Consider the following 23,282-nt stretch of genomic DNA (forward strand, 5'->3'; position numbering starts at 1 on the left):
CTTTTTGTGCAATCCAGTTAATTTGGATCTCCGTAGCTGCTAGTGTATGAACAGCGCCAAGAAACCTATGGTGTAAGCGCGCTTGATAAATTAATTTTAACATAACATAACATCACAGATATCCCACAACAGCGAAAAAGGTAAAAAACAGCAAACATAGGTAAATATTCTCTTACCTCTGGTACAGGGTCAAGTAAGGAAGCCTTCAGACCAGGCGTAACACTGGGCAGGTATGGAGACAGGTCCTAAAACAAGAACGAAGTGAATTAAGTGGCTCGTTTTGAAAAACATACAATGCTACGGGACTCACACTTGAGAAATGAATCAGAATAGGTGTTCAAATGTAGAACATTCTAGTGTTTCATCCATACAATATGATTCACCAAAGTGTCAGGCCCAGTCAGCTTTCTATTCAATCCACACCGCACTTATCAACTTCATTTTCATTTAACAATCACAACAACTTTTTTTTTTTAGAAATCAAGGAAAAACACCATGAATTGGGCTTACATACCCCCTTTACTGCTAGCATCAAAAGGTTCCTCACTTGTCAAGCTTCATGCTCACCCCAGTAAACCAACACTAGCCCAAGTGCAAAGTACTGCCACACTTCATAGCCATTACTCAAAATATCTAGGACTAATAATTTACAGCAAACATTTCCATTTCATAAAATTAAACATTAGAATTAAACCCACGTGCTAAACATTGAGCATTGCTGCTCTCCAGTTAGATGTGTGCTGCACAAATATGCCTGTATACAAACACATCCTTTACTCAATCACCTTTGTTACCACCGCTGTGCAACCAGTCTTAACCACTCTTCAACCCATGCCATATCTGAACACAAGGTACACCAAATCAGTAAAGGCCAATAACCTAATGAATTTTACACAAAATCGTTAATGTTCAGCTTTGCAGTTAAAACCATTTTAGCTGGAATGGTCGTACAGCAGTCTTCAGACACCTCCAAATGACTCCTGCAATCTCATACACAAACAAACTGCAGGCATCCATTCAACCTTTTACTTTGAAATGACGACACCAGCAGCAGAAACACTAACAACGTCCTTATTTTATCCACACAACAACAACTCTGCTTGCATGCACCCCCAGTTCTGTACTGCCATCCTCTGCTGTCCTCCCTATACAAACATAACATCAGAAACCTATCAATTAATGTAAAGTTTTACGTTAGAAGCGTCTCTTTATTAGGACAGGTTTGATTTTCACTCAACATATCCAACTGTATAATCAGTTGTTGAGTCACAGATTCCAATTCAAGCCCCATCCCTCATATTTACAGCTTCTTACCTTTTGGTCTGTTAGAGAGTACATGTTTCCAATGATCTGAGCTGCCATTTTCCTGGTGTCTGTGGAACGGTCTTGGAATGCTCTCTGAACAATGGGCATAATCAAGGCAAGAGATGGTGCATCAATGAAGTGAACAAATTTAGTGTCGAGCAGTGTCTGCAAACATTTATGAGTCTTCCTCGAAGGGTCAGTCAGAGCATCCAATAGAATAGGAGAAATGGCTAAAAAAGTGAAAAAAATTACATCCTTGATTAAAATGGAGTGCATACGTGTGTTTTTCATTACCGCACATATTTTCTTTTCAGCAATAACAAAATGTGTTATTTTAGGGGAGAGAATGTGGCCTAACGGCTAGAGGGGTCGACCTCAGAGCTGGGGAACCAGGGAGGCTCAACATCCTGCGATTCTGTGCAAATCACTTAATTTCCCCATGCCTAACGAAAATGAATGTATTCTTCTGTAACGCAACTGGTGCTCATGTAAAGCTCTCTGATACCTTCAGATCTAGTTCACACTATATAAAAGCACCCCACTCCAAAAAAACCTGTAACAATCGATTTTCAGCTTACAGTGATGTAGATCACATGCCTTGCTCAGAATGCTGCAACTTGGTTTTCTCTGACTTAGTTCCTTAAGATTTGAGGGAACTCTTGAATACCTGCCCTGAATCCTAAAATGCACAAAACAGCAGACTCCACCTTAAATTGTGTTTTCCCCCCACTGTCAGGTTTTCTTGTAAGAGTGAAGGTGTAAAGCAGTATAATGTCTACACGAAGTAATGTAAAAATTGTACCTCCGATTGTACAATGTTACATCTGTGAAGTAAACTTACATTTGAGGTGGTACGTAATGGGCAAGTGAACCCACAGTTCTACAAGCTGTAAACTGGCTGTTAGAGGTAAGAAAAGCACTGCTTACCTGTAATAATAACTTTGCCGATTGAACACTTTTCTGGACTCTCATTCTGTGCATTATTCTGCCATTTAAAAAGGGAAACCGCTTCAGACCAACGGTTTAGTCCAGGTCTATTGATTTTTTCCTTTTGGGCATCTACCAGAAGGTGGGCTATAGCAGCCCCTCGTAAAGTTGAACGTAAGCCCATAATGCTCCAGTGCATGGTGGTCATCTTCAGATACTTCTCTCTACTGCTGTTTGAAAAGTAAGGTCCAGAACTCTAGGTTGGTGACTGACAAAGAAGAGAGAGGAGGCACAGAACCAGAAGGAGTAGTTTCTTACCTGTAACTCCAGTTCTGTAGTAGGGGTATCTCTGTTATAGTCAAAATCTAGTGAATAGTCCCGCCCATGTGCGGGGCCCCGGAGCAATCAAAAATAATCTCTTAAGCTGTCTTCTTTGCAGTCCTGCATAGACACTTAAGAGAAAATCAAGACAAATAATGCAGCCTAACACTTCCAAGGCTACAAAGGCCACCCCTTCATCTAAACAGTGAAAAGGATAGCCAACAATGTCAGATTTTACACATTTTTACCAAGTTTCCCTCATAGAGAAAACTCCCCTTCACCAAAATCCTTGAAATGATAGTGAGGAAGGGTTGGACAGACAAGCCCCCATAGGCTGCCATTATGTGTCTGGAAAAGGGATACCGTGCCTTTAAGGAACTCTCCAGAGACCCTCGGTATCCCTGGATGCACAGCCAAAGTCCTTTTACTTTCAGTTCTTTTTGAAGGTGTATAAAGCAAGGCCTGTAGCATACATTACAGTACCATTTTCTCCACCGGGGAGGAGGGCGGGCGCTTATGACTATAACAGAGATACTCCTACTACAGAACTGAAGTTACAGGTAAGAAACTACTCCTTCTGTAGTAGGTGATCTCTGTGTATAGTCATAATCTAGTGAATAGAATGGCAAGCCCATCCCAAAAACCAACCTGGCGGTGGAGAAAAAACAGACAACACCTCTATTGTGCAAACAGATTTCTCAATGAAGCCTGCCCAACCTGAGTATCTGATCTGGCATCAGAGTCCAGACACGAATGCTTAGCAAAGGTACAGACCGACTTCCAAGTGGCAGCCCTGCAGATCTCTGCAATGGGAACATTATGAAGCAAAGCTGTTGTAGCTGCTTTGCCTATGGTAGAATGAGCATTAGGCTTACCCCCTAAGGTCGTATTAGCCTTCTGATAACATAACTGGATACAGGACACAATTATCTAGAAATAGACTGTTTCGAGGTGGCAAGACCAGTCCTGACCGACCCATAATTGACATACAATTGGTCTGACCTACGAATGTCCTTGGTCTTATCCAAGTAGAATTTCAACATCCTTCTGACATCCAGGGAATGAAGAGACCTTTCCACTGGAGTGGAAGGATTTTGGAAAAACATAGGTAAAGTTATAGTCTGATTGACATGGAAATCAGAAATCACCTTTGGAAGGAACTTCGGGTGAGTACGCATCACAACCTTAGCAGCATGAAATACAGTATAAGGTTCTTGGCAACACAATGCCTGAATTTCACTCACCCTGCAGGCCGATGTAATGGCCACAAGGAAGCCTGCCTTCCATGACAAGTGCTGCAGAGAAGCCTTATGGATAGGTTCAAAAGGCTCCTTCATCAACCTGGACAGCACCACGTTCAGCTCCCATGATGGCGAAGGACGCCGAACAGGAGGAAACACTTTCTTCAATCCTTCCAAAAAATCTTTAATCACAGGGATTTGGAAGAAGGATGTCTGTTAAGGGCATTTCCTATACGCAGTCAATGCTGGGAGGTGAACCTTAATAGAATGAAAATTAAGGCCAGACTGACCCAAATGCAACAGGTATGGAAGAATGACCTCTTCCTTGCAGGTTGTCAGATCATAGTTCTTAGAAGAGCACCAGATGCAGAACCTCTTCCACTTGTAGGCATAGGAAGTCCTAGTGGAAGGTCTCTTAGCCTCCTTAAGTATAGTCATGCAATCGTCAGGATGATTCAGGTGTCCATATTGCACTATCTCAGGAGCCATGCCGCCAAACTCAACGATGAGAGGTTGGGGTGCACCATCTGCCCCCCGAACTTCGTGAGAAGGTCCGGCCGACACGGCAGCCATATGTGGGGTAGTAGAGACTGATGAAGCAGGTCCGTGAACCACCACTGTCGGGGCCACTCCGGAGCAATGAGGATCATCCGTGCTCTGGACTGAGACAGCTTCATGAGCACCGCCGGATTCAGGGGAATGGGTAGGAAAGCGTACAGAAAGCTGTTCGACCACCTGATCCATAGCGCGTTCCCCAGAGTCCCCGGTTGGTAATACCTGGAGGCAAAGTCTCTGTATTTTCTGTTTTCGGCGGTGGCGAACAGATCTACCTCCGGAGTGCCCCATCTGTCAAAGATGGCTCCTAGCACTTCGTTGTTTAGAACCCATTTGTGGTTTTCTTGCACCAGCCTGCTGAGTGCGTCCGCATGAGCATTCTGCACGCCTGGCAGATGGGTAGCCGTTATGGTCAGTCCTCTGGCTAGCAGCCAGTGCCAGATCGCCTGCGCTTCTTGGGACAGTGTGCGCGATCTCGAGCCCCCCTGCTTGTTGAGGTAATACATTGTGGTCGTATTGTCCGTCTGTACAAGCAAGGAGTTGGTCTGGAAGTACGGATGAAAGGCCTTCAGTGCCAAGTGAACAGCTCTGAGTTCCAGGGAATTGATGTGATACGTGGATTCCGCCGGGGACCACGTTCCCTGGATCTGTAGATGGCCTGAATGCGCTCCCCAGCCGTGGCGAGAAGTATCCGTGATGATAGTCTGAATGGGAATGTCCTTGTGGAATGGAAACCCCTCTGAGGAGGTTCTCTGCTGAGCACCACCATTTCAGGAACTGCTGAGCGTGAAGGGACAGCCGGATCCTGTCGTCCCAGCTCCCCCGCTTCTGGTCACACTGATCCTCCAGACATTCTTGCAGCGGCCTCATGTGGAGGCATGCGTGTGGCGTGAGGAAGATGCAAGAGGCCATCGACCCCAGTAGAGAAGACACCGTCCTCACTGTCGTAGATGGAACAGCTATGAGAACCTGAGCCTTCCGAAGGATCAATAAGCGTCGCTCCTCCGAAGGAGACACGCTTGCTGAAAGAGTATCGATGGAGGCTCCCAAGTACTGTAGGCACTGTACAGGAGTCGGAACAGACTTGGACATGTTTATGTGCAACCCCAGCTGTTTCAACAGAACGGCTGTCCTGTTGAAGTGCAATTGCACTTCCGGGAAGGTGGAGGCTTTGATCAACCAGTCGTCCAGGTACGGGTAGACAAACACCTTGTTCTTTCTTAGGTGAGCCGCCACCACTGCCATGCACTTTGAAAAGGTCCTGGGCGCAGACTTCAGTCCAAACGGTAGTACGGTGTACTGATAGTGATTGGTGCCGACCAGAAATCGCAGGAACTTCCGATGTTTCCGTGCAATGGGCACATGGAAGTACGCATCTTGCAGATCTATTGTGCAAAGCCAGTCTCCTCTTTGCAGCTGAGGATAAATCTGGTACAGAGACAGCATGCGAAACTTCTCCCTGCAAATCCATTTGTTTGCTTGTCGCAAATCCAGAATGGGCCTGAACTCGTTCTTGTCCTTCTTGCACACCAGGAAGAACCGAGAGTACAGACCCTTTACCCTTTGAGACAAAGGGACGTCTTCTATCGCCCTTTTTCTTAACAGGGTATCGGCCTCCGCTTGGAGCTCGCGCAGCTGGAACTGCGAGCAAACCGGTGGAATTGCTGGAGGAGGGCTGACGAAGTGAAGACGGTATCCGTTGCAAACAATATTCAGCACCCACTTGTCCTGAGTGATGTTTCTTCACTCTGCCAAGTAATTCTGTATGCTTCCCCCTACCGAAGTGGGTAACGGAAGAGGGGGAAGTAACACCTCAGGGCTTAGACCCGGCCGGGCCCTTGTTCGCCGAGGACTGCTGCCCGCCTCTGCCCCTCTGGCGCTTCTGGAATTGCTGCCGCTGGTACTGCTGCTGTTGTTGCTGTTGACCAGCTTGAAGACCCTGCCCTCGTCTTTGAGAACCATACCGGACGGAAGGACTTCTTCTGCCCTTTTGGTTTCTCCAAACCCACGGCTTTAAGTGTCTCTACCTCTGCCTTCATGCGGGCCATCTCCTCGTCCGCATGTGACCCAAAGAGAGTCGAGGCAGAGAATGGTAAATTAGCGACTCTCTGTTGCGCCTCCGGTTTGAGAGATGTAAGGCACAACCAGGAATGTCGTCGTAAATTGATGCCATGGCAGTATCCATTAGCCGCCAGGAGAGAGGCATCCCCCGCATAGCTGATGACCTGATTGGAGACCATCATACCCTCATTCAAAATCTCCAGGAAGTCTTCTCTCCTATCCCTCGGGAGTAGTTCCAGGAATTGACGCAGGGACACCCACAAGGAGCCGCTATCCCACAGACTTTCCGTCCAGCTGAGTCCATCTGACGGCTTTCCTTATCTGGAGGCACCGTAGAAGATGGGGCAGTAGCATGCTGCTTCTTGGCCGCAGTTACTATAACAGAATCCGGTACCAGATCTGATCTCAGGAACGCCGGATCGGAATCCGGGGGCGGTATTTTTTCTGCAGCCGGGACGGAGCTGATTTGACTGAGGCCGAGTCAGAAAAAGCTCCATAGCCGGTTCCTCCAGTCCTGGCACCAAGGGCAACAAGGGGCGAGACAAATGTCGCTTGTGCAATGTCTCAAATATCACCGATGTAGAAGGTGTGGGTACAGTCAAAGTGATCCCCAACTTAGCTGCCTCTCTCAATAGCACCTCCTGAAATGTTACGATGTCATCCACCGGTGACACCCTCGTATAGGGAGAGACCGACAAGGTGGGAGAATATCTCCGGCCACTTGAAGAGTCTGTATGACGGGACCGTGACCTATCCCTCCGGTGACGATGACGGGACAGTGTCGATGCCCTACGGTCACTCCGTGATCTATGTCTCCCTCTGGACCGTGATCTAGACCTCCTAGGCCTCGGGCGATTCACTGGCCTCACAGGAAGCGGGAGCTGCGGAGGCAAAACCGGAGTCCTAGGCTGTGGAGGCCTCGTAGGCGGTGACGGAAGGTGCTGCAGAGATGGAGGAGACCGCTGTGGAGGCGGAGGAGGAGGTAAAGTTGGAAGAGGAGGTAAGGGAGGTAGCGGAGGAGGCTTCCTCGGAGGCAATGTTGGAGGCAATGGTGGAGGCGTAGGCGTCCTGGGCCTAGAAGGCGAATAGGTCCTAGATTATTCGGATTCCGAAGACCTGACCACTCTCCTCTTCTTCTGCACAGGTCTTGACGAGGATGCTCTGGAGGCAGACCTCTTTTCAGCTGAGCGCCGGCACCGCCGCGACCAGGGACTCGTAGATGCAGAAGATAGGCTGACTACGGAGGCAGAGGACACCGTCCTGCCCCTTGAACGCCTCCTCGACTTTTCCTTTCTCGACGTCGACCTCTTCGCCTTTCTGTTTCTCGACGTCGATCGTCTAGACGTCGATGAACTCCTCGACCTCGACTCTCTTCTCCTCGACGTCGACTTGTCTCTCGAAGACGCCGAATCGACCTCGACGGGGAACGGCGGTGTCGCCTTGACGGCGAGTGCCGGTGCCTCCTGGACTCATCTCGACGTCGACGATGTGTCGCCGCTGGTGAAGTCCTCGACGTCAACCTCGTCCGAGGTCCCGACGTTCTTCCCCTCGACGACGATTCGACCCAGAGCCCTGGGTCGACAGGGAGCAGATAGTGGTCATGCCCCTCGACGTCGACGTCAAAGCCATCGACGTCGACCGGGACCGGTGCCTTTTCTGGGCCTTTTCTCGACTGGGGAGCCCCCCAGAGGCCAAAGTATGGGCAGAGGACGATGACTGAGTCCCCGGAAGCTTGTTTCCTTCCCAGTATAAGAATTGGCTTGGTAGTTTGGTTTGCCCTGTTCCCATCATGCACTGGGACAGGAACCGACTAATTTGCATGTAGCTAGGTTCTGAGCTGGGATGGTGCAGTGAGCTAAAAAACGGTGATGGATCAAGCCCTGATCTTTGGACTGGGTAAGAGTGGTCTGCTTAATTCAGACACTCTGTTCATCACCACCCCCTTTTCTGAATCATTTTGTCCACCATAAGCGTGGAAGGGTATACTCAGATGTGAGTCCCTTGCTCATTGCACCATTAGGATTCAAGCAAGCCGGGCCGACGACGGCTGAAATGCCAGAAACCGGTCCCCGGAAGCTTGTTTCCTTCCCAGTATAAGAATTGGCTTGGTAGTTTGGTTTGCCCTGTTCCCATCATGCACTGGGACAGGAACAGACTAATTTGCATGTAGCTAGGTTCTGAGCTGGGATGGTGCAGTGAGCTAAAAAACGGTGATGGATCAAGCCCTGATCTTTGGACTGGGTAAGAGTGGTCTGCTTAATTCAGACACTCTGTTCATCACCACCCCCTTTTCTGAATCATTTTGTCCACCATAAGCGTGGAAGGGTATACTCAGATGTGAGTCCCTTGCTCATTGCACCATTAGGATTCAAGCAAGCCGGGCCGACGACGGCTGAAATGGCAGAAACCGGTCCCCGGAAGCTTGTTTCCTTCCCAGTATAAGAATTGGCTTGGTAGTTTGGTTTGCCCTGTTCCCATCATGCACTGGGACAGGAACAGACTAATTTGCATGTAGCTAGGTTCTGAGCTGGGATGGTGCAGTGAGCTAAAAAACGGTGATGGATCAAGCCCTGATCTTTGGACTGGGTAAGAGTGGTCTGCTTAATTCAGACACTCTGTTCATCACCACCCCCTTTTCTGAATCATTTTGTCCACCATAAGCGTGGAAGGGTATACTCAGATGTGAGTCCCTTGCTCATTGCACCATCAGGATTCAAGCAAGCCGGGCCGACGACGGCTGAAATGCCAGAAACCGGTCCCCGGAAGCTTGTTTCCTTCCCAGTATAAGAATTGGCTTGGTAGTTTGGTTTGCCCTGTTCCCATCATGCACTGGGACAGGAACAGACTAATTTGCATGTAGCTAGGTTCTGAGCTGGGATGGTGCAGTGAGCTAAAAAACGTTGATGGATCAAGCCCTGATCTTTGGACTGGGTAAGAGTGGTCTGCTTAATTCAGACACTCTGTTCATCACCACCCCTTTTCTGAATCATTTTGTCCACCATAAGCGTGGAAGGGTATACTCAGATGTGAGTCCCTTGCTCATTGCACCATCAGGATTCAAGCAAGCCGGGCCGACGACGGCTGAAATGCCAGAAACCGGTCCCCGGAAGCTTGTTTCCTTCCCAGTATAAGAATTGGCTTGGTAGTTTGGTTTGCCCTGTTCCCATCATGCACTGGGACAGGAACAGACTAATTGCATGTAGCTAGGTTCTGAGCTGGGATGGTGCAGTGAGCTAAAAAACGGTGATGGATCAAGCCCTGATCTTTGGACTGGGTAAGAGTGGTCTGCTTAATTCAGACACTCTGTTCATCACCACCCCTTTTCTGAATCATTTTGTCCACCATAAGCGTGGAAGGGTATACTCAGATGTGAGTCCCTTGCTCATTGCACCATCAGGATTCAAGCAAGCCGGGCCGACGACAGCTGAAATGCCAGAAACCGGTCCCCGGAAGCTTGTTTCCTTCCCAGTATAAGAATTGGCTTGGTAGTTTGGTTTGCCCTGTTCCCATCATGCACTGGGACAGGAACAGACTAATTTGCATGTAGCTAGGGTCTGAGCTGGGATGGTGCAGTGAGCTAAAAAACGGTGATGGATCAAGCCCTGATCTTTGGACTGGGTAAGAGTGGTCTGCTTAATTCAGACACTCTGTTCATCACCACCCCCTTTTCTGAGTCCCTCCATGCCCAGACCCAGCTGGTTCCTGATGTCTCCTCTGCTCCAGGCCTTGGAGACGAATCTTCTCCCTGTCACGCAGGGTCCTCCTGGAGAAAGATTGACAAATCTCACAGGCTTCAGGGACATGGGAGGAAGGAAGACAGAGAATACATACTCTGTGGGAGTCAGATTTAGCCTTCTTCCTGGCACACTCAGGGCACTTGTCTAATAAAGCTGGCCTATTCGACAGATACAGTGGGCAAAACTGGGTAAAAAACACAGCAAAACGAAGAGGAAGACTCCAGACGTCAAGTGAAACACTCAAAACACTTGAAGTGTCAAAAATTGAAGAAATACCTAAAAAGGGAGAGCTTAATGCTCCAGGGTCCTGCTAGCAGGAGCCGGAAAAAAGAACTAAAAGTAAAAGGACTTTGGCTGTGCATCCTGGGATACCGAGGGTCTCTGGAGAGTTCCTTAACGCACGGTATCCCTTTTCCAGACACATAATGGTGGCCTATGGGGGCTTGTCTGTCCAACCCTTCCTCTCCTATCATTTCAAGGATTTTGGTGAAGGGGAGTTTTCTCTATGAGGGAAACTTGGTAAAAATGTGTGAAATCTGACATTGTTGGCAATCCTTTTCACTGTTTAGATGAAGGGGTGGCCTTTATAGCCTTGGAAGTGCTAGGCTGCATTATTTGTCTTGATTTTCTCTGAAGTGTCTATGCAGGACTGCAAAGAAGACAGCTTAAGAGATTATTTTTGATTGCTACAGGGTCCACGCACATGGGCGGGACTATTCACTAGATTGTGACTATACACAGAGATCCCCTACTACAGAATCTTTTTTCCATTTGGCACATGCGTAGCTGTAATCACATGCTTTATATAGATTGAAAAGCAGTTTCACAAACTTGTGCTTCTTGGGGGGCCTAACTAACCACAGAATTATGCTTAGTGCATGTTGTAGGAAGCTGGCTCTCTATGGCATAGATTCATCAAGCAAAAATCCGCTCGCAAAGCGGCAGATTCTCAGAATCTGCCCCTTTGCGACCAGTGTTTTTGCATTTGGGATGCATCATCCCAAATGCAAAAATCGCAATTTAAGAAATCGCAAAATTGTGATTGCTTAAATTGCTATTGCATTTAAGGAATCTCAAATTGAGATTCCTTAAATGCAATGCATTAAAGTTTAAAAAATAGCGATTTCGCTAATAGGAGTAGCAAATTACCATGAAGTTGAACTTCATGGTAATTTGCAAAAACTTTTGCAAAATGCTCTAAAGTGCATTTTTCAAAGTTTCATGTTGCGCACACACATGCCCTAAGGGCATGTGTGTGCGCAACATATGTGCACAGGCCAATTTCAGGGGAGCAACAGAGTGTCCTTTGGACACCCCTGCACCCTTAAAATCGCATTCTCAATCTGCGATTCGCAAATTGAAAATGTCTTCCCATTCATTCCTATGGGCCTCTAGGCCCATAGGAATGAATGGGGAGGTATTCCTTAATTGCGACTCACAATTTGCGAGTCGCAATTAAGGAATTTTAAGAAATCATGCATTGCATTTTGCTGTTCCTTAATAGCGAATCGTTATTTTTCGCTATTAAGGAATAGCAAAATGGGTTCTTGATGCATCTGGGGGTATATGGTATATCTAAAAGAGATATACTGTGGAAAGAGTCCAGGAATTCCCTTATAAGTGAACAGGGGCTTGCTCTAGCAATCCCAAGGTGCGAGCCAAGGGGCAACTTTAAGGTGCCCTCTGTGTGCATGTATTTATAAATCCAGCACTGGCATCAGTGTGGGTTTGTTAATACGAGATGTTTGAAACAAACATCCGTATTTTCAGTGAAATCATCATGTAGCTGGGGAACTTGTTTTCACCAGTGTCCAGCACATGTACTTAATATGGTTTCTGTGTTCACTTGTACTAGCAGCAACGGAGATGACCAGCAGAGGGGTATCATCAAATGTAGTATAATGCACTCTGCCTTAGGGCCGGCTTACCTATACTGCATGCAGTGTCTGCAGCACCAAGTTGTGTTTTCGCTTCTGTCTGCACCAAGATATGCAGCCTGCAGTTGCAGTCTGTATGTGTCTGGTGAGGGGTCCTTTAGGGTGGCAGAATTCGTGCTGCAGCCCTTAAGGACCCTCTTAAGCCTCTTTGCCCTATGTAACAGAGATACCACTTACTAGGGACTTACAGGGAGGGCTACAGGTATTGCCAACTGGGGTACAAATGCACAGTTTTGGGAAAGAGATTGGCACTGTAGACCTGGTTAGCAAGTACCTAGTGAACTTTCAGTGGAAATGACATCAAATAACAGGCAATAAGTGGGGGTGACCATATCAAAAAGGAGCACTTTCCAACAAATATTTGGCGAGCTGACCACATAGTGGCTTCACAAACATCTGCTAATGGAATGCCCCTTTAGGTTGCTAATGTACGAGTTACTTACCTTCGGTAACAATGTATCTAGTAGTGATGTTGTCTAGCCGCAGATTCCTTAACTTAGAATATCCTCAGGCGTCCCACTGAATACGGAAAAAAAATTGCAGCAGCACCTCTGCGACCGGGGGTCGACACCACATGACCCCGCCCTGACGTCGTCCACGTATCTGACGTCAGCGAGGTCATATAACTCACTCCCAGTGTGCTGATGTCAGTTTTCTTCTGAGAAACTTTTCCGCGGCACAACGCGAGCCACCAACAAAAAACTGTGAAAGTACGGGAACAGTGTGCGAGGAATGAAAATATGTGAATAAAGAAGGAGGATGATGATGGAAGACACCATCATAAAAGACAGAATTAGACATTGCCTACGCATAAGAGGAATCTGTGAGAAAGAGCCCCGCAAGCTAAGCGAAGACCCTTCTCCAAGTGCAACAGGGATGAACATCTCAACAGACAGAAATAGACTGATAGTGCCATGTAGAACTGTGCCATCTAGAAAGAACAGAACACAGAAAGAACAACAGTCCACCGTAGGAAGGAATGAAAAGACTGGCCTTTTCCCTTTAATAATTGAGGATGGAAACAGAGCACAACCGACCCTCAAAGAGAATAACCACTATGAGACCAGGACCCCGAGTTAGTAGAGAAGATGGAAGGAAGGGAAGGTAACTGGAGAGGAAAACAAACCTCCTCATGAAACAAAAGGCACCTTATCACAGGAAAAAAGCACCTCAGTAGAAGTTAAGTGTATATGGAAACACTCAGGGGAGTGCAAGAATATGAACCTCCTTGAGAGATAACCCAATGGCAACTGAAGAGGCCAGTGGAGAACACCACTAGACAAAGTCCTCGCATAACGGGGAGGCTGGGTGGGCATTAAGGAATCTGCGGCTAGACAACGTCTCTACCACATACATCGTTACCGAAGGTAAGTAACTCGTACATCTGATAGAGATACCTAGCCGGAGATTCCTTAACTTAGAATAGATACCACCGCCATACCCCAAAAGGGAGGTGGGTCTGAGAAAGAACAGCAGAAAGCTCCAAGCATCCGATCCGGCAACAGAGTGAAGGATAAGGGGGAAAGCTGTGGCAGAACAGCCAGACAGCAACCAAAGCAGCTCGAAAGAGCAGAAACAACAGGATAAAAGATATCCTAAAAATGCCAGAATAGCGCTATACCATCCCTGTATAAAAAATGACAGATAGAACGGCATGAGCCCTATACCAGAGCAAAGAAAGAGAGAGGAAGAAGAACCACTCTCCGCTTAATGGAGCAAGAAGAGTACACCGACCCAAGCTTGAAATGAACTTGAAGAGATACAACCAGAGCTTAACAGACTAACCTGCAGAAGGAAGTCGAAGGAGCCGGTGTCAAAAGCCCAAGGGCAGGAGCTAGAACCTGAGCAACGCATTGGGAATAGCCGGCAGGACAAGAAATATGTCAAGTGCACACCCAACCCCAAAAAAGGTATTTAGGGGCAATTAGCATCAATTCTGAACCAGCTGAAGCAGGTAGAAATATGCAGCAGGCAAACGGCCATAGAGACCTTAAAGTGGCTTACACAAGAAGCATAAGAGTGCCCAACCGGGCAGTATGTAGCCAAAGTGAGAAACAACCCACAATATAGACTTGCAGGCAGTAGTCCATGACCACTGCCATCAGAAGAACTGCCCCGCAGGTGTAGTTTTAACAAGAGTAGGTGATAATTTGGGAAAAAAAGGCATATCCGAAGGAAGAGGCCAAAAAACACCAAGTTATTGAATGGTGGGAAGAATACGAGACAGACACTCCAGAAAAGACACGTACAGCGTTGAACACCAAAAAGGGAGCATATATCAATTTGCGAAATCACTCCAGTAAGAGGAAGCAAGGAGGAACCTATGGGCAACTTGCAACAACTAAGAAAAGCTCCCCCACACATGGAAGGAATATGCTACTTACCAGTATGCATCTGTTCTTGGCATGTAGGGCGGCTGACATTCATATCTGTGCATAGATCGCCGCCTAGTGTTGGGTCCGGATGATTGCACTTTGTTGTCTTGGAAGAGTCTTCGAAGTATCACGAGATAGGTGACTCCTCCACTGGACTACAGTGCGCATGGGCATCTTCTCCATCCTCAGATTGTTTTTCGCCATTGTGGCAGAGATGGAGATAGTAAAGTAAGAGATGGCCATACTAGAGATAATGCTGCAGCTGCGACAGGCACCGGGGAGGAGGGCAGGCGATATGAATGTCAGCAGCCCTACATGCCAAGAACAGATGCATACTGGTAAGTAGCATATTCCGTTCGAGGCATGTGGGCTGCTGAATTCATATCTGTGCATAGACTGTATAGCAGTATCTCCTCTAGCGGTGGTTACCTGTGTGTACCTGTGGTTACCTGTGTGTGTAGTTTGAAAAAGAGTTTTGAGGACAGCCTGGCCTACAGCAGCTTGCTGTTTTGCTTGCACATCTACACAGTAGTGTTTTGTGAAAGTGTGTATGGTGGTCCATGTGGCTGCCTTACAGATGTCTTCAAGAGGAATATTCCCTAGGAAAGCCATGGATGCCCCCATTTTCCTTGTAGTGTGTGCTCTTGGGTGGACGGTTAAAGTGTGTTTTGCCATTTGATAACATATTTGAATGCATTTAACTATCCATCTGGCTATTCCTGACTTTGAAATAGGATTTCCTTTGTGTTGTGGTGCAAAAGCAACGAATAGTTGTTTTGTCTTTCTAAATGATTTAGTTATGTCCACATAATAAAGTAGAGCTCTCTTTACATCTAATGTGTGTAGGGCTCTCTCAGCTACTGACTGTGGATTTTGAAAGAATACTGGCAGTTCTATTGATTGATTGATATGGAAATTGGATACGACCTTAGGCATGAACTTAGGGTTTGTTCTAAGAACCACCCTGTTGGCATGTACCTGCATGAAAGGTTCTTGAATTGTTAGTGCTTGTAATTCGCTCACTCTTCTGAGTGAGGTAATGGCAACCAAGAATGCTACCTTCCACGTTAAGAATTGTAGTTCGCATGAGTGTAGAGGTTCGAAAGGAGGTCCCATAAGTCTGGTTAGCACTATATTTAGATTCCAGACTGGGGAAGGGGGGTGTCTTGGAGGGATCACCCTTTTCAAACCTTCCATGAAGGCTTTGATTGCTGGTACTCTAAACAGTGAAAGGTGTTGCCTGTTTTGGAGGTATGCTGCTATAGCAGCGAGGTGTAGTCGTATTGAAGAGTATGCTAGGTTACATCTTTGTAGATGCAGCAGGTAACATATAATGTTTTGTATGGAAGCGTCCAATGGGTTGATTTGGTTATTGTTGCAGTAAATAACAAATCTCTTCCATTTCGCTGAATAGCACGCTCGTGTGGTTGGTCGTCTTGCCTCCCTAATGATGTTCATGCAGTCTGGGGGCAAGTTAAGGTATCCAAACTCTAAGACCTCAGGAGCCAGATCGCTAGGTTCATCTGATTGCGATCTGGGTGTCTGATTTCTCCACGGTTCGGAGTTAGAAGATGGGGTGCAAGACACAGTCTTTGATGAGGAACTACTGAAAGTTCTAGGAACGTTGTGTACCATGGTTGTCTCGCCCATGTGGGAGCAACTAGGATTAGCGTGAGTGAGTGTTGTCGCAGTTTGCGTGCCACCAGCGGGATCAGTGGTGCTGGGGGAAAAGCGTACGCAAATCTGCCTGACCAGTTCATCCATATCGCATTGCACTGTGACAACTGATGTGGGAATCTGGCGGCAAAGTACTGGCATTTGGAGTTTTCTTTTGTGGCAAACAGGTCTATTTCTGGGTGACCCCACTCTTCGAAGAATGGCTGGAGAACTTGGGGGTGAATCTCCCATTCGTGTAGTTGTTGGCTGTGCCCGCTGAGCAGGTCGGCAATTTGATTGTCCTTCCCTGGAAGGTGTTCTGCTAGGAGAAAAATGTTTTTGGGAATCGCCCACTTCCATATGCTTTGTGCCAGATGGGACAGCTGTGGAGAGTGCGTTCCTCCCCGTTTCTAGATATAGTACATTGCGGTCATGTTGTCCGTCCGGATCAACACCGTCTTGCTGTACAAGTATTTCTGAAATGCTTTCAGGGTTAGGAATATCGCTAGCAATTCTAGTTGGTTGATATGCAGCTTTTTTTGTTTGGTTGTCCAGAGCCCTTGTACTGTGTATTGAAGGAGATGGGCTCCCCAGCCTGTCAGTGATGCGTCCGCTGTTAGTACTAGTTGTGGAACCGGCTCTTAGAACAGTCGTCCCTTGGAAAGGTTTTGTGGGTTCCACCACTGCAGAGAGTTGTGAGCACGACTATCTACCAACACTAGGTCTTTTAGTTGTCCTCGAGCCTGGTTCCATTGCCGTGCTAGGCATTCTTGTAATGGGCGCATTTGAAGTCTGGCATGGGGGACAATGAATATGCAGGAGGCCATCATGCCTATGAGCTGCATGAAGACTCGAGCTGGCAGAGAGTGTAGTGGCAAGAATTTGCGAATGAGTATCTGCATGCTGGCTATCCTTGCTGAGTTTGGATATGCCTTTGCCACTGAGGTGTTTATAGTGGCTCCCAGGTATTGCTGTGCGTGGGATGGTTGCAGATGCGATTTTGGGTAGTTGATTGAAAACCCTAGGCTGTGTAGCAACTGAAGTGGTTGAGATGTGTGTGCTGCACACTGTTGGTACGATTTCGCTTGTATTAGCCAATCGTCCAGATAAGGGTACACATGGATGTGTTGCCTTCTAAGATGTGCTGCCACTGTCGCTAAGCATTTTGTAAACACTCTTGGAGCCGTGGGAACCCCGAAGGGCAAAACCTTGAATTGATAGTGTTGGCCTTCTATTGTGAACCTGAGATATTTTCTGTGGGCTGGATGGATGGATGGGTATGTAAAAATACGCATCTTTGAGGTCCAATGTTGCTAGGAAATCTCCTTTTTTGAGCAACGGGAGCACTTGCTGTAGTGTGATCATGTGGAAGTGCTACGATAGTATATATTGATTTAGGGGTCTGAGGTCCAATATTGGTCTGAGGGAACCGTCCTTTTTGGGAATAAGGAAGTATAGGGAGTATACTCCTGTCCCTTGCTGGTGGAAAGGGACTAGCTCTATGGCCCCTTTTTCCAGCATGCATTTCACCTCTTGTTGGAGCAGGGTGATGTGTTCCGTGGACAGAGGACGATGTCTGGGTGGTACGTTTGGTGGTGTAGAAGTCAGTTCTAGGCAATAACCTAACTGGATAATTTCTCTTGGGCACCTGTCCGTGGTAATTGCGTGCCAGACAGGTAGGAACTGTTGGAGCCTGCCTCCGACCGGTGTTAGGTGGTCTGGAGGCAGTGTAATGAAGTCACTGTTTAATGGCAGTGGAGGCTCTGGTGTTGTTGCCTCCACGTCCTCTTCCCTTATTATTGTTGCCCCTATAACCTCCTCTGTTTGTGTTTTTGTTGAAGGAACCTTGTGTGTTACTTTTGTATGAGGCAGATGTTTGCGAGGTATTTCCTCGTGTAGTTGCCCTGTATGAGGAGCGTCGAAAGGAGCCTCTGTGTTTCTGAAATTGCAATGCACCCATTGATTTTGCGGTTTCTGTGTCTTTTTTCATTTTATCCAAAATGGTGTCGACAGCAGGGCCAAATAGAAAATCTTGATTGACAGGTTGGTTAAGAATGGTGGACTGCACCTCATTCTTGAAACCGGAAATACGCAGACATGCATGTCTGCATAGTAAGACGCTAGTGTTAATTGACCTAGCTGCGGTGTTTGCTGCGTCAAGCGCGCATTTGATGGAGGCGTTTGTTATAAATTTCCCCTACTGTATGAGGTCATCACCTTCTGCTTTAAAGGGCTCAGGTAGGTGTTGCATTAGGCTTTCGAGTTGATCATAATGCGCCCTGTCATAACGAGCCAGTAGGGCTTGTGTATTAGCAATCCTCCATGAGTTGGAGGCTTGTGCTGCTACCCTTTTGCCTGATGCCTCCAGTATTTTTGACTCTATCAGGTGGAGGTGCTTCCCCTGTTATTTGGGAGTTGGCCCTTTTACGTGCATTAGCCACTACCAGTGAATCTAGTGGTAACTGGCCTCTGATGTAAGTAGGGTCTGTAGGAGCTGCCCTATACTTTTTTCTATTCTGGGGTTGATTACCCGTGCTCTTGGCTTTATCCTTAAATATGTCAGGTGCATGTTTCAGAACTCCCTTTAACATGGGAAGTGTTCTAACACTTTTTTCTGAAGTGGGGAAGGTGTCAAATAAGAAGTCTTCCTCAACAGGGTCGTTATGCATGTCTACATTGTGGAATTGTGCTGCCCTGTCTATGAGTTGATTGAAGTCTATGGTGTTGTCTGTAGGTGACGGCTTAGTAGGATAAGAGGGTACATCAGGGATGGGGTGGGTGTTGTAAGGGTCTGTTGGCTCCTTCCATGGTTCCTCTTGTGGTTGAGGATCTTGTGGGAAATCATATTGAGGTTGTGGCTCATCCCCCATGTTACCCTCATTGTCCCCGTGGTGAGAAGGAGAGTAAGGAATGTAAGGATTAAAAGGTGTAGTAGGCATGATAGGCTGAAAAGGAATGAAGGGTCTAGAGGGAGAAGTCCCAAAGTCCTTTTTCTTAAATGGAATAGGGGAATGCGAGCCAGAGTCCAAAGGCCTCTTCTTTCTGTGCAGGATGGTAACTTTACCAGTCTCTGGATTAATGTATATCTTTGCCTGGTCGTCTGATGGATCTGGGTGGAAGAGTTCTTCCTCTACAGTCCTGGGTTGAGTGTTAGACTTCTTTGGGTCGGTAACACCTTGTTTTTCGACGACTTTTGGTTTTTTATTGTTTTTTTTTCGGCTCGGGCCCTTTTTCGGAGTCGACGAGTGATTTGGGGTCGACCGGAACTTTCGTCTCGACACGTTTTTTGTGCTCCGTAGGCTTTTTTGGATGAGTGTTGTAGGAAGGTAGATCCCTGACTATGGTTGTCCCCAACTTTTTGCCTGGTGTTTTGCTGGTTTTCTGACTTAGTTGACCTGGGACCCTGCTATTCAGGGCCCCAGGCCTACTGCTCTCTCTGTAAAATGGATGCCATGTACCTTAGGTACATATCTAATTGGATACTGAGTCACCTTATCAGTCCCTGTACAGTGTACCTTAGGTACCCAGGGCATAGGTGTACCCAGGGCCTACCAGGGGCTGCAGCATGTATTATGCCACCCCTGGCTGGCCATCCAAATCTGACACAACTGGCTGCACGACAGCTGGGGCAAGGTGGTGTAATCACCCTTTGCTTTAGATATAGTATACCTATATCTAAACTTAAATGGGCACACAGATCTCCTATCAGTCACTCCTATGGCAGGCCTTGACCATCCTGAAGGCAGAGTGCTTAGAATCGTGTGAGATGGTGCTCTGGCATGAGCTGAGCCTGTCTGCGGCTTTCGGGATCTATCCCTTAGCCGTTTCCATGATATCGCATACCATATACTCTTAAGTGCATTATAATCCTCGCGGTTATATGCCAACTCTGGTATCGCTTTATCAAAACATGTCGATTAAGGTGTCATACGAATTGGAATACTAACCCCTCGCCAATTCTGGCGACGGGGTTAGCATTCCACCCTTCTAGAGGGACACGACATGTATGTAGCCTGTAACCCCGGTTAAAGTCAGACAGAGCCTTAGCTCCACAAAATGGATGCTGCCACCGAGACACAAGTCTGCCCTCCTGCTGCTGGGAGTCCTCCCAGAGCAGGAGGCAAGGACAAAGGGTTTCCTGCCAGGGGCGGTGCCAGCACCGTCCCAGACAGGGTTTTGTGTATTCTAGGTAGGCAGGGCTTTAGAGGAAGGTGACTGCAAGTGGCACCCCGGTGCTCACTGTGCATAGGCCGGCTTGAACCAGTTCCAGGGGCACACCAGACCCTGAGCTGGGGAAAGCCCGCCAAAGGAGAGGGGTGTAACCACCCCCCTCCTGGTCCCACCCATAGGGCAGGACTTAGTCGCGTGCCAGCCCCCTTTTTCAGGATAAAGGTTGGAGCAGGCCCCCTTCCAAATTAGATCATCTTTGGAATCAAGACACGACTTTCTACGAAAGGACTTCAAGATTTTTTCTTCAAGATTCTCCCTTGTGACTAAGGAGTAGTCACCCTGCATCCGCAGGCACCATCTTAAGAACACTGCGGTCTGCTGCAAGTCCTTCCTCCGGAATCCGACTGCCCAGCTCGACGAGAACTGGCTTCCCTGGCACCTCTGACCTCTACCCACCTCTACAGCTAAGCTGAGAACCGTGGGTGCGACGAGACCTCGAGGGACCGGCCATCTTCAAGACTGCACGACTTCTTTCCAGCACGACCGCCGAGGAATCCTCTGGTGAGTGCTTTGGGGTCCGAGAAGCCCCGACCCTGAGCAGCCCCAGCACCGAAGTTCAGCCTCCCAGCATCTCCACGATCTGCGTGGGGCCCTTCTGCTCACCGCGTTGTTTGGCTACTAGCCCGCTGGCCTGTGGCCTTCTTGACGACGCCCGACGACATCACTGCTGCTGGTCTGGTTGCTCCAGACTGGCCCTTGCTTCCCTCCATCGGAGAAGTACCCTGGACCCTCCTGGTCCCCTCAAGACGCCATTTTAGGTCCACCGCGTGGGCCTTGCATTTGCCAAGACTTGTTGCCCCAATCCTGGGTCCAGCGACGTCGACAGCAAGAACCTTCGTGGGACAGCTCGCACCTCCATCCTGGTCGCCGACAACGCCTCCTGGTCCGAGAGACTGCAGAGCCCAGCAGCGCCCACTCACCTGACGGCGGTGACTTCGCCCGGTGCCATCCTGGTGCCCACTTAATCACTGGCTAGTGATTCAAGAACTTGGTCCCCTCTGCTTTCAGGTGTCATCCATCTTCGATCCAGGCTTGGATCACCCGAACAATCTTCACTGGTCGCCTGCCAGCAACTCCTTTCCTTCAGGCTCCTGGTTCGTCAACGAAGAATCCCGACGTCTTTTCAGACCTATGCAGCCGCAGCCCCTGGGCTAGGTAATTTCGGCATTTCGGTGCCTCAGCATAGCCTCACTATCCAAGGGTCCAGATCCACTTTCGTTTTTGACCTACCTAGTCGGGTTCGCCCGAGAACACTAACTTTGTGAATTCTAGCTTCCATAGACTTTTTCCCGCCTTACGCGTGAGAGTTCCCACTCTGCACGTGGCGTCCCTAGGCCTCCTGCTCCTAACCTGAGTGTTCAGTATTGTAGGCCTAGCGTTTCTAAAGCCTCTGAGAATCGTTACTTACCTGCTAGTAATTCGCATTCCACTTTTGTAGTATATGGTTTTTCGTGCCCCTCGGGCATTTGTGTAAATTGTGCAACTTGAAGTATTTTTATAAGAGTTTTGTTGTGTGCTTAGCTCCCTGTCTCATAAAGAGCCAGGGTAGTCTTGTTATAAATAAATATACTGTTTATTTTCATAACAACTTGTGTGGTGTCCTTTCACTTGGTGTTCAAGGGGTAATGTGATGGTAAAACAGCTGGCTTAACACGCCCTCTAGAGTCTTAGCCTTAGACTGCTCGTATCCATGCTACTAGGATAGCTGGTCTATAAGGTTGACTTACAACCAATCATCAATAAGGGTTGTTTGGACTGATATATAGTGATCACTAGAATAGTGAACACTGCACATCAGGCCAACTTCTCACAAGTGTCCTTTTCCGAGTCGACGTTCTTTTTCGGATCGACTGGTGTTTTCGGAGCACTTATCTTTGGGTCGACAGGTTTTTCCGGCCGTGCCACGGGCTTCGGTACGGCACCCTGTTTGTCGGTGCCTTTTGCCGGGTCGACGGATTTTGGACCAGTAGGCTTTTTCGGGTCGGCGACCTTCTTTGGTTCGGCGCCCTTTGGCTGCGTGCCCTTGTTCGGTTCGACTACCTTTACGGGGTCGACAGTTTTTGGCTGAGCGGCCTTCTTGTGGTCGACAGTCTTTTTTGGCTCGCCACTTTTTGGCTGTACGGCCTTCTTCGGTTCGACGCCCTTCGGGTCGACGACCTTTTTTGGCTCTGGAACCTTCTTCAGGACAATGGTACTGGGCACAGGGGTCTCTGAAGGTTTCAGTTTCGATTTCAGAGCCGAGCAGGATGGCGGGGCTGGTGAAACTTTTTTATGATCTTGGCTAAGGCCTTTTGGCGATGCCTCGACCGGAGCCTTTGGTAAAGGGCTGATTGGTGTCGGGGGCAGTGTACTCACGATTTGCCCCGGTGGGATCTCGTCATCGGAGTCCGAGTAGTCCTCGACGGTGACGATCTCTAGGTCCGAGTCTGGAACTTCCGGTAGGTCCTGGTCATCACCGAAGATGTTGTCCGGTTCTGGTGCCTGTCGCTGCATCTCTTGCCTAGCGGCCCGTCGGATCCGTATGGTTTTCTTCGACCGAAACTGGACGCAGGCCGGGCAGGTTTCTTCCCTGTGGCTGGGGAAAGGCACTTGTTGCATACTGAGTGTTTGTCAGTATGTGGGAACTTGGAGTGGCATTGTGGGCACCTTTTAAAAGGGCTTCTTTCCATCGACGGTCGGCTCACGTGGCGTCGAAAAGGCCCAACGGCCCGCGTCGACGACCGAGAGGAGATAGAAAGCTGGATTGAGTAGAGAGGTACCGAACGAGAACAATACTGTCATGCCTGTCGGGTTCAGGGAAGTATCACTCTCACGAAGACTTAAATCTACATTCAGTTTTTCTTTATTTTTTGTTCTGTTTGTCCACGTGACGCAAAGACGTGGTTGGCAATGGTTGGCAGAAATGATTACACGAGCCTTGGAGCATGCGTAGTAGCA

At 48.1% G+C, this 23,282-nt stretch overlaps 1 protein-coding gene across 2 annotated transcripts in view; it reads right to left on the minus strand.

The window, feature by feature from the left end:
• Positions 1-23,282, minus strand: part of GCN1 (GCN1 activator of EIF2AK4) — a 728,660-nt gene that overhangs the window by 273,425 nt on the left and 431,953 nt on the right. For both annotated transcript variants that reach the window (XM_078667658.1, XM_078667659.1), the window contains exons 38-39: positions 1,315-1,535; positions 177-245 (exon numbers count right to left, since the gene is read on the minus strand). In XM_078667658.1, the coding sequence (XP_078523784.1) occupies positions 177-245; positions 1,315-1,535 (290 nt within the window). The remainder of the gene's footprint in view (positions 1-176; positions 246-1,314; positions 1,536-23,282) is intronic.

The sequence above is a fragment of the Lissotriton helveticus genome, chromosome 11 (genome assembly GCF_964261635.1).
Source record: "Lissotriton helveticus chromosome 11, aLisHel1.1, whole genome shotgun sequence".
NCBI classification, from domain to species: domain Eukaryota; kingdom Metazoa; phylum Chordata; class Amphibia; order Caudata; family Salamandridae; genus Lissotriton; species Lissotriton helveticus.